The sequence below is a fragment of the Malus sylvestris genome, chromosome 11, assembly GCF_916048215.2.
Source record: "Malus sylvestris chromosome 11, drMalSylv7.2, whole genome shotgun sequence".
Taxonomy (NCBI): Eukaryota; Viridiplantae; Streptophyta; class Magnoliopsida; order Rosales; family Rosaceae; genus Malus; species Malus sylvestris.
In genome coordinates this window covers 38,545,067-38,559,949 of record NC_062270.1, presented here as the reverse complement: position 1 = coordinate 38,559,949, position 14,883 = coordinate 38,545,067, and the positions used below count along the sequence as shown (strand labels likewise).

Sequence of the window (14,883 nt, the reverse complement as noted above, 5' to 3'; positions counted from 1 at the left end):
GGGAGAAAGGGCAATATATGTGACATATTTCTATGTGTGTAACTGCATAACTACGTGATTCGACAGTTAAACTCTAGAATTTGTCCTAACCAATGAAGAATGCATATATATACACAAAAATTTTAACAACTCTAGCTACATGTTGTATTTGCACTCTCTTTTCTTTTTCAATGGAGCGTGAACAATGATAAAAAATGGTATAAAAGTGGTAATAGCTTGTCATTCACATTCAACCAAATTTGCGTACAAGGAAAGTGAGTTCCCACACTCACCTTTTCTCCCCTTGCATTATCTCTTTGTTTATACCATCGATATGAAATTGCTAAAGGAGAATCAATAACGAAAATAAAGAAAAGAGTTGAGAAAAAGAGAGTCGGAAGCGAAATTCAATGTCCTTCAATTATGTTGATATAAAACAAGAAGAGAGTAAAGACTCATACTTTGTATATATAAGGTTATTTGCCAAACCACAAACATAGGCTTCATTTCAAGTATTTGTAAAACCCCAACAACAACAACAACAACAAAACCTTACTCTACTAAGTGAGGTCGACTGTATGAATCCTAGAACGCTACTACGCTAGGTTTTGGCGCCAAGTATTTGTAAAACCCCAAAAATTGAAAACATAACTTCTTGCTTTTCTACTTCTATTCATTCTTCCAAGCATGCAAAACCAGTGAGAACCCAAAATCCTGCAACTGGTTCTCTCTCAACTGCTCAGAGGAAGAAGACCAAGTGAACACAGAAGGATCCAGAACTGGCAAACCAGTCCATAACTTCTTGCTTTCATCTGCAGCAACATCAAGGCAAGTTTGGAACATGAAAACTGCGTCTCCCATTGAATTCCCAAACAGCCAGTTGTGCACATCCCAAAACACTTCAACTCTCATCCCATCTACCACAATTGTGTGGTTGCCTCTGAACTTCCAATTCAACCTCTTCACCTGCATCACGAAATGTTTAGGTCAATAAAATAATTTTATATTTCTGGTTTCGTGAGTGGATACTTTGTTTTTCAACTTAGGTCAATGCCCACTTACGACTTAGGCAGGCACCCATTAACTTATTTGTAACGCACAAAATATTGATTGACTGAATCCTAATTTCGAAAATGTACCTGCAATACAATCTTGCTGTCAATGCAGATCACAAGATATGCCTCATGGAGGCCACCTGCAGTTTCACACTCAATTTTCACATCATGGGTTTTGCCCAAATCACAAAACTGTGCCTTTGCTCCATAAATTTTTTTCCCACAAATGTGCTCTCTTTTTGCAACGAATTCGGCTGTGGTTTTGGATTTGGATTTGAATTTGTGTTTGGACTTGGAATTGGACCCAGCAGGGCTTTTGAAATCCTCCTTCTTCAAGTCCCCAAGAAACAGAACAATTTCTTGATCAAACATAAGAGCTAGATAAAACTTCTCCAATGGCTCAGGTCCTGAACCAAACTTGGCATTTGTTAAATCCCAAAAGATGTCAATTTTCGTAGAGTCCACCTCCAAATTCTTCAACCCTTTTCTCTTGGAGAAAATCCATGGCTTAATCTCAACTCTGCAGAGGCAATGACTGGCTGCATCGTCGATTTCAATGGCGAGGCCTTGCCCCATCAGATTCTTGGTCCATGTCACAGTGATCAAACACAATCTGCCCTTTAATTTGCACTGGTAGACGCAGGAAACCAAGTTCTGGGCAGCTTTTGTGGCTCTTGAGGAAGAAGATGATGATGAAAAATCTGCAACTTGAACACCATTTTCACCAAAACAAGAAGGGAAGTCCCTCATCATAAGCATCACTCAACGAAAAGATAACAACTTGCAGACGTGAGTTATGCCAGTTGACCAGGTAGCGTGTCCGTCCTCTTGCACCGAAGTATGAATTCCCTCCCTGTGGACTAGAGCTGTTTAGAATATCGCCATTTATTAAGAAAACAAAGATGGCTAATTTCTATCAGGTCGTTTCGAGTTTTGCCAAGAACTCGAGGTGACAAAGAAAGAATGCAGGCAGCAGAAAAATGGGTTACACAGAGAAAATGACTCCACCAATCAACATGGATGACAAATTACGCTAGTTAGCTAGAACAGTGTGTCCGCCAGTCCGATTGCATGCAATTTGAGGTGAAATGAAAGAATGCAGGCAGCAGAAAAATGGGTTCCAAAGAGAAAAGAACACCTACCTTCAAAAATTCAAAATTTGATACGAACCTAAGCGCCCATCATTCAGATTTTCCAAGCTGCAGCTTCAAAGTTGTTCATTCTTTATCCGGGATTTTGCCTTTTGAGGTCCAGAAAAAGAACCAGAATTTTGATAAGAAATTGAAAAACTGAATTGACAGAGAGAGATGAAGTCACATGGGGAGAGATTCGAGAGAGAATAAAGTGAAAAAGAAAGGGGGTGCTTAAAATTGCAAAAGGGTTTGGATTTTGCTGGGAAAAAGTTTGGGTTTACATATTACGTTACACAAATGACCAAAAAACAAAAAAGTCCTCCCTCATTCATGGCCAATTGGGGCACTCTTTCGTTCTTTGTCCATAACTGAAAGAATCATAAATGGGACCCTCCCCTCTTCCCTTTTAACCAACGAGAGATTTTTTTAGTGTGCTCGTATTATCATATGTTATTGTATAAGTAGAAAAATTTTAAAAAAAAATTTCATTCCACTTGTATAATAACATAAGACATACTGAATCGTGTTTCGGATACAATAAAAATCTCATAATTGATATTACACATGCATTGCATTTTTTGAGGTGAAAATACAAACAACAGATATTCAGAACTCTAACTTGACTAGAGCAATGTAATCATTTCGGTGTATTCAAGCTTAAATAAAAAACACACCAACAATTGAATTTTCCTCACAAACTTAATGATTTTGTTTCATCAATGCCTCACAACTTATGATTTTGTTTTAGTTTGCCTTCACAACTTTCGATTTGGTTACGAGTTTCATAATCTTTAAAAGAGGGGAATTTTAACGGAAAGTCAATCATGGTACTATTTACTTTACCCTTTATTTTGTCTTATCGTAAAAACTCAAAGTTTTCAAACTCTTTTTATTAATTTTTAAAATGTGTCAACCTGCCGTTTATAATAAGAAACATCACACTTTTTCTTCTTTCTCCACTTAAACAGATGAAAATAACCCTTAATTTGACGAAAAAAGTTAACAGATTTGAGTCATTTGACGACATTTTCAAAAGATTGGTGGAACTCAATTACCAAATTGAAAGTTCAAAAGGGCATTTGCGAGAATTTCCCCCCTTTTTCTGAACTTTTTCCATAATTTGTTGTCACCTGCTCACCTTGTCAAGTGAGACAAAGAATGTTTCTTTAGCAAATACAACAAAAATCAAAAGTTGTTCTGTTAAAGTGAAAAAAAAAAAGAAAAGGAAGAGACAACATAATGCTAAATTTACATGCTTATGGCAATGCGCATTTAATCGATGTGATACATTTGTTATGCCAACATTTTAATTCTTTGGTTTCAATTTGTTGTCGCCATCCATGATTTCCAACAGCAAAAAGCATAATCATATACTATTTTATTTAGTTTTTACAATCTATTTTTATTTTCGATTGTGTGTAAGATTCTTTTCATACCTCGTGTATAAACTTAAATGCAACATATCCCCTTTTTGTAACACTTACAAGAAGACAACAATCTGCTATGTAAAAATCTCTTAGGGTTCGTTTGAAATTGTTTTTAAAATGATTAACATTACTTTTAAAGAAAATGTTTATAGGTTCCAAAAGCGTTTAAAGTATTTTTCTATGATTCACTTACATTTCTACTAAAGATTGGTTTTAAAAATATTTTCAAAAAAAATGCTTTCAGTCATTTTAAAAGCAATTCGTAACGAGCCATTAATAATAATACTTAATGCCTACTTAAGAGCAGTCATAGGGAGAGGAAAATGAAGGGTCTAGCCCTAAGGGAGAGGAAAATGAAGGGTCTAGGATGGGGCATGAAAATGAACTTGTAGGCAAGATTGCCCTTGATCGGAGGCAGATTGTTTGCCCTCCTGTTATAATGTCTTTTTCATCGTTTTTTATTTGTGCGGTCACGGTTAAGCTACGTCAACATTTTATATTGATTTTTTTATAAAGATAATAAGACAAAAAATAATATGAATATAAAATATTAACGTGACTTAACCGTAACCGCACAAATAGGAGGAGATGGGAAGGACATTATAAGAGAAGTGCAGACAATCTGCCTCCTTGACGAAAACCACTTGTCAGCTGTCGCAGGAGACCTAAGCCTTCCCTAATGTTGTGCCAAAACTGCCTATTTTAATTTAGACCCATACTTTTCTCTTGCTTTTTGGGTAGAAATTTAAGCCAAGGATTACATACTCCACTCCACTATATGTTCATCTTTTTGTAGGCATTTTGGTTGGTAGGAACAGAACAATCCATTATCATCATAATTATGGATGTTGGGGAAATGATTAATTTGTGTTTAACACAACAGATTATAGCTTAAGCGGTTAAAGTATATACTCATACCCCTGATATTTTAGGCTCGACTCTCTTTCTTTAGACATGACACATGTTCTATTAAAAGATGGGCCGATAACATGATATTGATATGGTGTTCATAACGCGTCACTTGACCAATATGTCTAAACTCTAAAGACATTCAGTAAGAAGATGTCATATTCAACTTATACTGAGGTGATGACGATATTGAAATGTCGTTTTTTTGGGTCATAAATATGAAAATGAGAGGGTTTCTTGACGACTTGGTGAAGGGTTTGCCCCACCTTGAACAAACCTACTGAACTAACCTAGTCAAGATATGCTAGAATAAGGGATGGACCTACAAAAAAGTTGATAAAAAAATGAGAGACCATTTCAATCTACCAGAAAATTAATTAAGATGTTGTCTGCAATCATTTTTCCATCTTACTTAAGAGAGCAGCAATTTTTATGAAAAAAAGTTAATCATTCCCTCCCTCTCTCTGTCTCTCTCCTCGTTTTCTTTCTATAGAGCATGCGCGATGAAAAGGGATTAACGATTTACTGTATGTAATCAAAGGCAATTTACGACCCTTTTTCTACCTTTACCGGTACGATGAATGTGCATCCACTTCCGAGGTCCCAGCTCCGTGCATCGAGTTCTCGTGTGCATCGAGTTCCAACGCTCGAGACGGGTAGCCGGATTTGATGTTTCGGGACTAGGGAAGTGGACGCCGGCGAGCTGGTTTCAGGTCGGAGGGTTTCGGAATCAAACCGGAAGAACAATCGGCCGGGTTCTGAAATCCCAGGCATCGCATTCTGCGATTAGAATCTGATGCATGGGTGGTGATGTAGAGTAGGTGAACGCGGGAGGGAAGGAGAAGAAATGTAACCCCAACGGTGACGGTGGGTTAAATGACGGATAAGAATAGGCTAGATTCAGAGTTCGAAAACCTCCTGCGCGAAAAAAGTAAAGTAACCGAGACAATATCCTACTATTCAAGTTGTGTCATGATACCAAGTAAGCATCGTTACATACATGATGAGCATCCAAGCAAAATTACACACATGAAACTCTTAGTCACCTTCGACTCAGAAATCCGACTCCATCTCCTCTGTATTCTTAAAAGTCTCCACCGTCGTCAAATACAGCGGTGATGTTTCCGAATTTGCTCACTTCGAGACGAGATTCTTACATTAAGCTTTAATTGCTATCGAGGAACGGTGATTACTCGTATTGTGCGATAAGATTGAAAGCTTCAATTCATAATCTCCACCAAAGTGTTTGTTTTGTCCTATCATCGAAGTCCCAGTTAGCATGCTCGAACTCACCTTGCCCCACGCTATTGGGGTGGTGCTTGTTGCGCAAGAAACTTGTGATCCGATAGTATGCTTCCGGCTTTTGTATTCTGCGGGCGTTCCCAACTTCAGATAGGTTTGGTATTGGCCAGACCTTCCAGTATCATAAGCAGACCATAACTTCCAACTGCATACAATTGAGATAAACAAGTGAATACATATTACATATTGGTCAAGAAAAATATAGCATCGGATGTAAAAATATGTCAAGAATTCTGGTTCCGGAGTATTCTTTGAAACAAGAGTTCATATCAACATGATTTCTTGATAGAGCGAGAAATTTCAAGGAGAACCCTGATATGATATGATATGATTTTTTTTCATTTGAACAGAGTACATAAATAAAGACATGAGGTAAACAGCGTAAACGTCAAAACCAACCTACCTTTCCGCCTCAACTATTCAAAGACCGGAAAGTCAAAGTTATATGAAAGAAAAGCACAGAAACCATAGTAAGCTCCATGAAAATATGAACTCCAAAACACCAATACACCACAGACCATGCTGCAAAAAACTTAAGAGTTCTTTGACCTAAACCAAACTGTCATGGCAACTTGTGTATACTCGAGCAGAAAGACACACAAAAAACAAAAACTCATAGACAAAGTACTTAAACACTATTACTATTACATGTCCCTAATTAGAAGTCTATACAGTTTTCCATGAGATGGGAAATGAAAACTATGCCCCACAGGAGGTTGTGAATAAGTGATTGTATGACCGGCTACATATATTCTGATATACCTAAAAAATGTCCATAATTGAAAGTACCCGTACTTGGCTTCTAATCGGAGGTACTTTTACATATGACCGACTACTGATGCGGAACAGAAGCGGTGGCTTTCCTAAATCAATGGGTGTTTTAGTATTCTAATATTTAGGGTTTTAGTCTTCAGATTTCCTATTCTATCTTGGATTAGATCCTATAATAAGTTTACTTTCCTGGGTTCTTTAGGTTTAAGTATTCAAAAGGAATGAAGAGTTGATGAATAGAAAAGTTTGGTTTTCCAAAGATTGGAATTCTTATCCTGCGATGGAATTATTTGAGAGATGCCAAAATTCTTGGTGAGAGGCCCCTGGAGTGATTCCAGTTATCCTTTATTATTGCTTTAGTTTATGTTGTCAGTGTTTTCATTTCTGCTGAGCCATTAAATTCTGCTGCCCGACTCTGTCCTACATCAACCACATACATTCGATACACCAATTACATGTCCGTAATTGTAAGTACCTATCTATGCCTGATATTTTCAGCTTTTTAGGTTGCCTCTGTCTCATTCACCAAGGAAACAAAAATTTAAACAGATATCTACTCATAGTTCAGCCATTACATATTTAGTACTGAAATCCCCCCAGTTCAGTTCTTCCTCATGCATGACTTGTCAAATTCAAAATAAGTACAAGCTCCTTCCTAAACATTTAAAGTCTCTGCCATCACACGAAAATCTATACGGAACTCCAACAAGATGTGGCAAGTAGTCATCAGTTTCTATATACATTAGACCTATTAAACTCCAACAAGATGAAGGGAAAGAAAACGAATAAACATTCCGAAGCTCAAAAACATCAACCACAAAAGTGACTGCTAGAATCTTGAGAATCAACTTCTTGCAGTAGTGAACACCGGAGATTGCATGAATTGAGAACTGAGAATGCAATCACTAGCTTTGTTGTTTCCACAATTTGATATCTACCATGATAAAAAGCTAATTTCTTTAAGCACCGCAATACTAGATGTTAACAGACCAAAGCATCCAATTCAATACTGCTCAAAATCAACTAGTAACATACATGACATAATTCATGAAAGAGAGAAAAGAAATCAAGATTTCAGATAAAAGTAAACATACATGAAACTAAGCATCAGCAATCTCTTTTTCCTTCCCGGAAAAAGGGTCATGAGTAGGTCCGACATCCTGCCCAATATGCCGCTGAACCAGCCGCTGCAAATCTGCCATGACCTTGTGCTCGCGCTTAGCTTTCTCCTCGTAGTTGAACATGGCCAAAGCCCGCTTATCCTCAGCACTGTAAACCTGGTTTTCCTTCCTAATACGAATGGCATTCATTCTCTGGTGCCTACTACCACTCATTACATACCCAAGGTTCTCAAACTTCTGAATCTCATCAGCCGAAAGACCCACTTCTCCTCTCCGCGGAATACGCTTCCCTTGCTGAACATATTGTGCAATGGCATCACCTTCACCAGGCCTCAGAGCTCCACCATAACTAATATGCCCTTCAGCTCTAGGCAACGGCATTGGCCCAACCACTAGTTCATCGTCCAATGACAACTTCTTCTGGGCCTCGAAAATCTCCTTAAACTTCAATGCCTCCACGTTACTCTCATCCTTCATCATCTCCTCTTCCACTAAAGTAGCAGCATTGGCATCAACCTCAGAATCCAAACCCTTCTCCGAGTCCGATATCTCACTCTCCATTTCAGTTTCCGACTCTTTCTTCTTACTCCGACTGCGGGACTTTCGCTGTTTCTTCTTCTTCTTCGAATCTGAAACCTCACTTTCACTGTCTTCGCTCTCATCCAACTCGCTACTGCTACTATGCCTGCTCTTCCTCTTTCTTCTCCTTTCTCTTCTGCTCCTGCTTCTCTTATTCCTACTTTTCGACTTCTTTCTCGTTCTACGATCCTCCTCTTCATCCGATTCATCATCACTTTCGCTCTCACTCTCCGATTCACTATCACTAAACCTCGATTTCCCACTCCTGCGCTTCGAACCCGAACTCTTCTTCCTTTTCCTCGACCTCAAATCCTCCGATTCAGAATCGGATTCGGATTCAGACTCGGACTTCTCCTTCTCTTTCTTCTTGTCCTGCGATTCAATATTCTCCTCCTCGCCATACCGCTCCGAAATCACATCAGCCTTACCCACCAATTCGAACTCATCGTTCTCAACCCTAGGCGGGCTGGGCGTCAATTCCCAAATACAAAACTTCCCCGATTTCCTCACCTTCTGCCTCTTGAGCCTCCTGTACTCCTCGAAACGCAGCCCCTTCAGCTCCTCGTCGGAGTCCTCCGACTCCTCCCGTCCTCCATTCCGGTCCATACGGTTCCCGCCACGCCCGAATTTCTTCGGCAGAGAGTCTGGCCCCCCATTAGCCCTAGGGCTTCGTCTAGGGTTCGGGTAATCAGGCGAGCCCGAGCGATTTCGGTGGCGGCGGTTGTCGTGCCGCTCGTAGTCCTCATAGCTGGGGCTGCGACGCCGAGCCAAGGATTCCGGGCCTCCTCCGTTGCTCCTAGGGCTTCGTCTAGGGGGCGTTCCAGAGGGGTTTCGGTGGCGGCGGTTATCGTAGCGGTCGTAGTTTTCGTAGCTGGGGCTGCGACGCTGGTAGCGGTTGTCGCCGGATGAGTCGGAGTGCGGTGGGTACCGGCCGTTCTCGTGATCGGAACGGTTTCGTCTCTCCGGTATGTGGATGGTGGATGATGGCCTCCCCATCAGAGAAAATTGGAAGAGGGTCGGTAATGAAATTTCTGTTTTGGACACCAAAATCTAACTTCTGGTACTAAAGTCTAATATTAGTAAAAATACTTGGGCTGGGCTTTTCTTTGTCTTCCAAAGTTTATGGGCCTAAAAAATGCTCTGGCCCAACAAGCACTTTCCACATCATCGTATATATTGCAGTAATTTTTCGTTAGGTACTATTTATATTGAACTTTAAAATTTAAATTTTGAAATGATTTCTGACCGCACGATATACGATGAATGTCACGATCACGGGATCCCTAAAAAAAGGATCATCACGGGATCCTTTTCCCTGTTTGATAAACTCAACGGAAAATTATTATTTCTTCAACAATTGTCGTATATGAGATTGTAAAATGGGTGTCTACATCCCAACGATCGCTCAAACTCATTTCTGACGTGTTGAAACCATTAAGTATAAAAGACCACCATCCAATTGGAGTAGTGTAAAAATAATTGTCCACGAGCAAGCTAGAGGTTATCGGCCGATGTGTGTGGACATGAGCCCAAACGCATATTCAACCATATATGATTTTCTCATTTCTGTAGTGTTGGTAAACATTTCTTAAGACCGATAATCCATATTCATCCCTATTTGAAAAATATAACTGTCTCAAAAGTAATTTTCGAATCTCAATCAATAGCTTATGCACAATATAAACATCTCAAATTTTATTTTCTTCAAAGTTTGCAACATCAACAATTTTCATCACTCTTGTTATGATCCAACCATTTTGATTAGATAACCATCACGGGGTGGTTAGTGGTTAGTGGTTGAGAACAAATTCCAGGTATGTTTTCCACATGACACATCTTGGGTTTGATTCCTTATGATGGTGAATCGCATAATGGTGGTCAGGAGATGTTGAAATGTCTCCGCGAGTTTTCTTGACCTCCAAAAAGGTGGACTGTGGTGGACGAAACCACCAGCTGGTCCTCTTTTTAAATAATTAAAAAAAAACAATTTCGATTAGATGAAGTCTTATCTTGGAGATTATGTTCTTTACCAAAAAAAAAATATCTTTGAGATTATGTTTGCAAAAAGAAAAGAAAAAAGTCCAAAAAAACGGTTGGGCCGGAGATACCATTACGGTTTGGATCGGCCCAAACATTTCAGAAGATGGGCTTTACCGCTATATAAAAGATGCGCAGTCCAATTCCGGAACCCTAAAAACCTCCTATCACCCCCTCCTCCTCAAACGCGCAAACCTCTCACACAGACAGTCTCCAGCCGAACACAGAGCGGAGGCGCAGAGAGAGAGAAGAGAGAGAGAGCCATGGCGGATACCAAGGCAGTGACGATCCGTACGAGGAAGTTCATGACCAATCGCCTTCTATCCAGAAAGCAATTCGTGAGTACTACTTTCCCTGTTTGGTCAACTAGAAAATGCAGGAAAAAGGACATAGAAAATTACCCAGATGTGTGTTTTTTACCTGGTCGGCTGATTTTGCTGTGTGATTTTTTGGGTTTGATGTGTAGGTCATCGATGTTCTGCATCCTGGCCGACCCAATGTCTCAAAGGTTTGGTTTCTTTCTTCGAGCTTGTTGTTTCTTTCAATGGGGAATTGTTTCTGTATATTTGATGCTGTTGTACTCGCTAATAGGAAATGCGTACGGTTTCGATATTGGTTTTGAAAATATATAATTTGAAATCATGGGTTTGTCCAATTTTTTAGGACTGTTTTACTACAACAACAACAAAGCGTTTTCCCACCAAGTGGGGTCAGCTTTATAAATCTTAGAATGTCATTGCGCTCGGTTCTGTGTCAATTCTTTTAGGACTGTTTTGCTGCTAGATCTATTTATTTTATGGATTTTATGGTTTTGTTAGAGAGGTGGGAGAAGTACAATTGTAATAATGGGGCAAAGAAGTGTTGATTGAAATGGGTTTCTGTTTCTTTTCGTAATGAAGGCGGAGTTGAAGGAGAAACTTGCGAGGTTGTACGAGGTGAGGGACCCAAATGCCATCTTCGTATTCAAGTTCCGCACCCATTTTGGAGGGGGGAAGTCTACTGGTTTCGGTTTGATCTATGATTCAGTAGAGAATGCCAAGAAGTACGAGCCCAAGTACAGGCTGATCAGGGTAACTTATCTTATTCGCTCCCATCCCATTATGTGGTGCTTGCATATTGGCAAATATCTGTTTTTAACCTCTGTAGTCATTCAAAATGTGCATTAAATGTATCTTTATACTTCAGGCCCTTTAAGGGAAGTGATTAAATCACAGGCCACATAATCTCAACCACAGGATTTCATTAAAGCCAAATCTAACGGTCCTGAGGATATCCCCATTTTTTTTTTTGAAAAATGGGGATCCCCTTCCCTTAAAGACTTCCCTTTATACTTATCTGGTATGGCCGGTTCCATTGTATGGTGTTGGATTTGAACAAATCCAATACGTATTGGGGTTGGAACTGGCAGAAATGAGACTAAGAGAGAGAAACAGGATCTTAAAAATAGCAGTTCTCTGGAATGAGCTTGATACAAAATTTCTCTGAGGTTGTTCATTAACTGTTGGAGGAGGTTCATCTGTCTATTTAAGTTCACTGATTTAGTCAGTATTTGATTCATGGTTTTAGAGTGGGTTCTTACTTAATATCGTTGAGTATAATGTTTCTTTTCGCCACTCTCCGTATATTTATATTGTTCCATAATTGGGGTGCTGATTTAAACAATTGCTTGCAATGTTACAAAAGCGGGTTTTGGTATTCCTTTTGCTGATTTGTGATACTGTGTAGTTTCAGTCTATAGGCATCTTTCGGTCAAAGAATCTGTCGTTTGTTTGGCATGAAATGCATATGGCTCTCAAAGCTTGTCTCTTTGACCTTATAAATTTTGAGATCTCTCTCAACATACTCATATATACTTTGTACACACACACACACACACATATATTTGTCTGTTGTTATCTCTCAAACTTGGCTACTTGTGCAGAATGGACTGGATACAAAGGTTGAAAAATCAAGGAAACAACTCAAGGAAAGGAAGAACAGAGCCAAGAAGATTCGTGGAGTTAAGAAGGTAAGAATATTGTTATTGTTTTGTCCTGGTTAGTGCTAGTAAAATGTGACCGTACGGTCAGGGAATGTATTACCTTAAGCAGTTGGTACGCCCTGGAATTGGAAACACTGGTTATCAAACCTTTTCAACGTTTTCAGCTAAAAGTTTTACCCTGATGTTTTCTTGAGTTGGTTTAACATTTTCAAATGTTATATGTGCAGACAAAGGCCGGTGATGCTGCCAAGGCGAAGAAGAAATGAGCTTCTGCATGTTTTGGGATCGTATGTGTTCGCAGTAGGGTTCTGTGTCATCAGCCTAACTGCATCTTGTTATTTTCTTTTGTTAGCGAGCATGAAATTTTGGGATGTTTTAATTTCATCAAACACGTTATGATGTTTTATGAGTTGCGGAATGTTATGTATGTTCTAATTATTCAGTAACGAAATTTAAACCATCAATTCGCATGTTTATTTACTTGGAACGAGGGAAATGAGTTTGAGATGTTCAGAATACGGGAGGGAAATGAACTTGCATGTTTTCATTTCTAGTACCATGTGTTAGTAACATGGGGGAAGTCTGGAATTTAGAATAGCCAATTCCTACGCACTTACCTAACCAACCTTGCAAAGAAAAGGAAATCTCGGATGTTACCTAAACATCCGAGATTTCCTTTCCTTTGCAACTCTCGGGCATGCTTCCTTGTGAGAGTGTCTAACCAACCAGTTGGGCATTGCTTCTTTGTGAGAGCGCCAAACCGGTTATGGAAAGTTGTGCTCACACAAGCTTAAATGATACTCAAATACAATGGGGCTTGTTTCTTTCGGAGAGTGCATGATCAGCTCGATGGTCAAGCACTCCCCGAGGCATGAAATAAAGAAAATTTGTTAAGTCTCAAAATGCAATTCGTATTGCATGCATGAACCATGATGAATTCGATTGAATAAGGAGTAGTCGATCGCATTCTCAATTATTATATTTTTCATTTTCATTTTCAACGTTTTGTTTTCAAGTAAGTAAAAATGTCAATATGTTGCTATTTTTCTATCCATAGTCCATTCGGTTATTCATTTTGCTATGTCCTTAAAGGCATGATTATTGCATTGAACCACTTACCATTTTATCTTAAGATTACTTACCATATCCGGCCAAACAAAACGGATTACTTACCTTAACCATGATGTCAACGTCTTTAATTTTTTTAATTTTTGGAGCAAAGGTAACATGCATTACCAACAACAAACATTACAACACAGAGGCCCAAAAATAAAAACACAAACAAACAACAGAGGCGCAACCAAAGTTGAGACCAAAACAAAGAAAACACAGAAACAACCGGAGCCGCTGCGTCTTCCGCCATAACCGTCGCTGCAACTACCAAAACAGCAGACGTGCATGTCGATCCAACCAAATTCGATCCCCAAACAAAGCCTCACCTCATCGATACCAGCAGCCAATTCCCAGCTACAGACACCAGAGAACCTACAGCCAAGTGAAAGAAGCTCATGGTAGTCCATGAGCAACATTGCCAACAAAGGCAGATAACAAAGAGAAGGTGGGGGATGCAAGGAGCACCCAACCCAATGCAAGCATCAGATCAAAGCACACCAACTCGAAACACAACAACAAATCATGGCAAAGGGTGGCTGAAACTTGGAAATTGGATGAGAGGCGACAAAAGGGAGAGAAGAAGGCAAATCAGCCAATAAAACCAGAGAATAAAACAGCGGATGGAAGAGGAGAAAGAAACAAAAGAAAACCCACCAATCCTAGTCAAAGCTAGGATTGACGGCACCGGAATTGGACTAGATTGAGAACCACTCATACAGATCGGTGAGATTAACCCTCACACAGAAGGAAGGTCTCTCACGGCGAGAGAAAGGAAAGTTTTACACAAAGCTTGTAGGATTACTTTGCTAATTAAGCTTTGCCCCTATTAGGCTTGTTGGTTGGTGGGTGACAGAATCCATTGGTCGCATATTACAAGACAGGATCCAACTGTTTTTTGCGACTCATTGTCGACCCAATCATAAACAAACAAACTCACAAGTCTTTCGGTCAAGTTAGGAACACAAGTTTTCAATGTCCTTGACTTCGTTCGGACTTAGAATGACTTACAGTTCGTTTGGATGTGCATTTATAATAATTGAAAGCGTTTTTGGTGAAAATATTTTTAGAATAAATATTTAGCAAAGATGCAAGTAATCTTGAAAACCCACTTAAAGTGCTTCTTGGAAGAATCACATAATTTGTGTTTATTGCAAAAAACACTTTAAATGCTTTTGGAACCAAAAAATATTTTATCTAAAAGTGCTTTTAGTTATTTTAGAAGCACATCCAAACGAGTCCTTACTCTACCTCACAAAAAATGTTTTTAGTCATTTTAAAAGCAAATTTAAACGATTCCTACGTTAATAACAAATCAAAATCTATTTAATATAATTTCACCAATTAATAAGATCCCAGACGTTACTTCAAATCTTCAATAAATGGAGTAAAACCCAAAATAAAGATAATTATCAAAACTAATTAAGCATTGTAATTTTTTTTTAATAAACGTTATTATTTACACTAAGAGAAGTTAGG

The 14,883-nt window shown here is 39.1% G+C and overlaps 3 protein-coding genes across 5 annotated transcripts; 1 reads left to right on the top strand and 2 right to left on the bottom strand.

Moving 5' to 3' along the window:
• Positions 1-382: 382 nt before the first annotated feature.
• On the bottom strand, positions 383-2,458 carry LOC126590975 (uncharacterized). Of its 2 annotated transcripts, none has more exons than XM_050256506.1 (3): positions 2,205-2,458; positions 1,119-1,887; positions 383-945 (listed from the first exon to the last, which is right to left on the bottom strand). In XM_050256506.1, exons 2-3 carry the CDS (start codon positions 1,791-1,793, stop codon positions 649-651), a joined length of 972 nt encoding a protein of 323 aa, XP_050112463.1. In that variant the 5' UTR covers positions 1,794-1,887; positions 2,205-2,458; the 3' UTR covers positions 383-648. The 2 variants fall into 2 exon arrangements, with proteins under 2 accessions (XP_050112463.1, XP_050112462.1); XM_050256505.1 differs by having other exon boundaries at positions 2,177-2,457.
• A 2,977-nt stretch (positions 2,459-5,435) lies between these two features.
• On the bottom strand, positions 5,436-9,324 carry LOC126590974 (uncharacterized). Of its 2 annotated transcripts, none has more exons than XM_050256504.1 (2): positions 7,671-9,324; positions 5,436-5,950 (listed from the first exon to the last, which is right to left on the bottom strand). In XM_050256504.1, the coding sequence occupies exon 1, from the start codon at positions 9,270-9,272 to the stop codon at positions 7,677-7,679; it is 1,596 nt and encodes a 531-aa protein (XP_050112461.1). In that variant the 5' UTR covers positions 9,273-9,324; the 3' UTR covers positions 5,436-5,950; positions 7,671-7,676. The 2 variants fall into 2 exon arrangements, with proteins under 2 accessions (XP_050112461.1, XP_050112460.1); XM_050256503.1 differs by lacking the exon at positions 5,436-5,950 and adding an exon at positions 7,098-7,510.
• Positions 9,325-10,465: 1,141 nt separating this feature from the next.
• On the top strand, positions 10,466-12,758 carry LOC126590973 (40S ribosomal protein S24-1-like). Its single transcript, XM_050256501.1, has 5 exons — positions 10,466-10,651; positions 10,780-10,821; positions 11,213-11,383; positions 12,235-12,321; positions 12,522-12,758. Exons 1-5 carry the CDS (start codon positions 10,577-10,579, stop codon positions 12,558-12,560), a joined length of 414 nt encoding a protein of 137 aa, XP_050112458.1. The 5' UTR covers positions 10,466-10,576; the 3' UTR covers positions 12,561-12,758.
• The last annotated feature ends 2,125 nt before the right edge of the window (positions 12,759-14,883 follow it).

Coding starts and splice junctions, on each gene's coding strand:
- LOC126590975 (XM_050256506.1), bottom strand. CDS start 1,793: ATGCTTATGATGAGGGACTTCCCTTCTTGTTTTGGTGAAAATGGTGTT. Junction 946..1,118: donor ACAGCAAGATTGTATTGCAG/GTACATTTTCGA, acceptor TTCGTGATGCAG/GTGAAGAGGTTGAATTGGAA.
- LOC126590974 (XM_050256504.1), bottom strand. CDS start 9,272: ATGGGGAGGCCATCATCCACCATCCACATACCGGAGAGACGAAACCGT.
- LOC126590973 (XM_050256501.1), top strand. CDS start 10,577: ATGGCGGATACCAAGGCAGTGACGATCCGTACGAGGAAGTTCATGACC. Junction 10,652..10,779: donor TTCTATCCAGAAAGCAATTC/GTGAGTACTACT, acceptor TTTGATGTGTAG/GTCATCGATGTTCTGCATCC. Junction 12,322..12,521: donor AGATTCGTGGAGTTAAGAAG/GTAAGAATATTG, acceptor TTATATGTGCAG/ACAAAGGCCGGTGATGCTGC.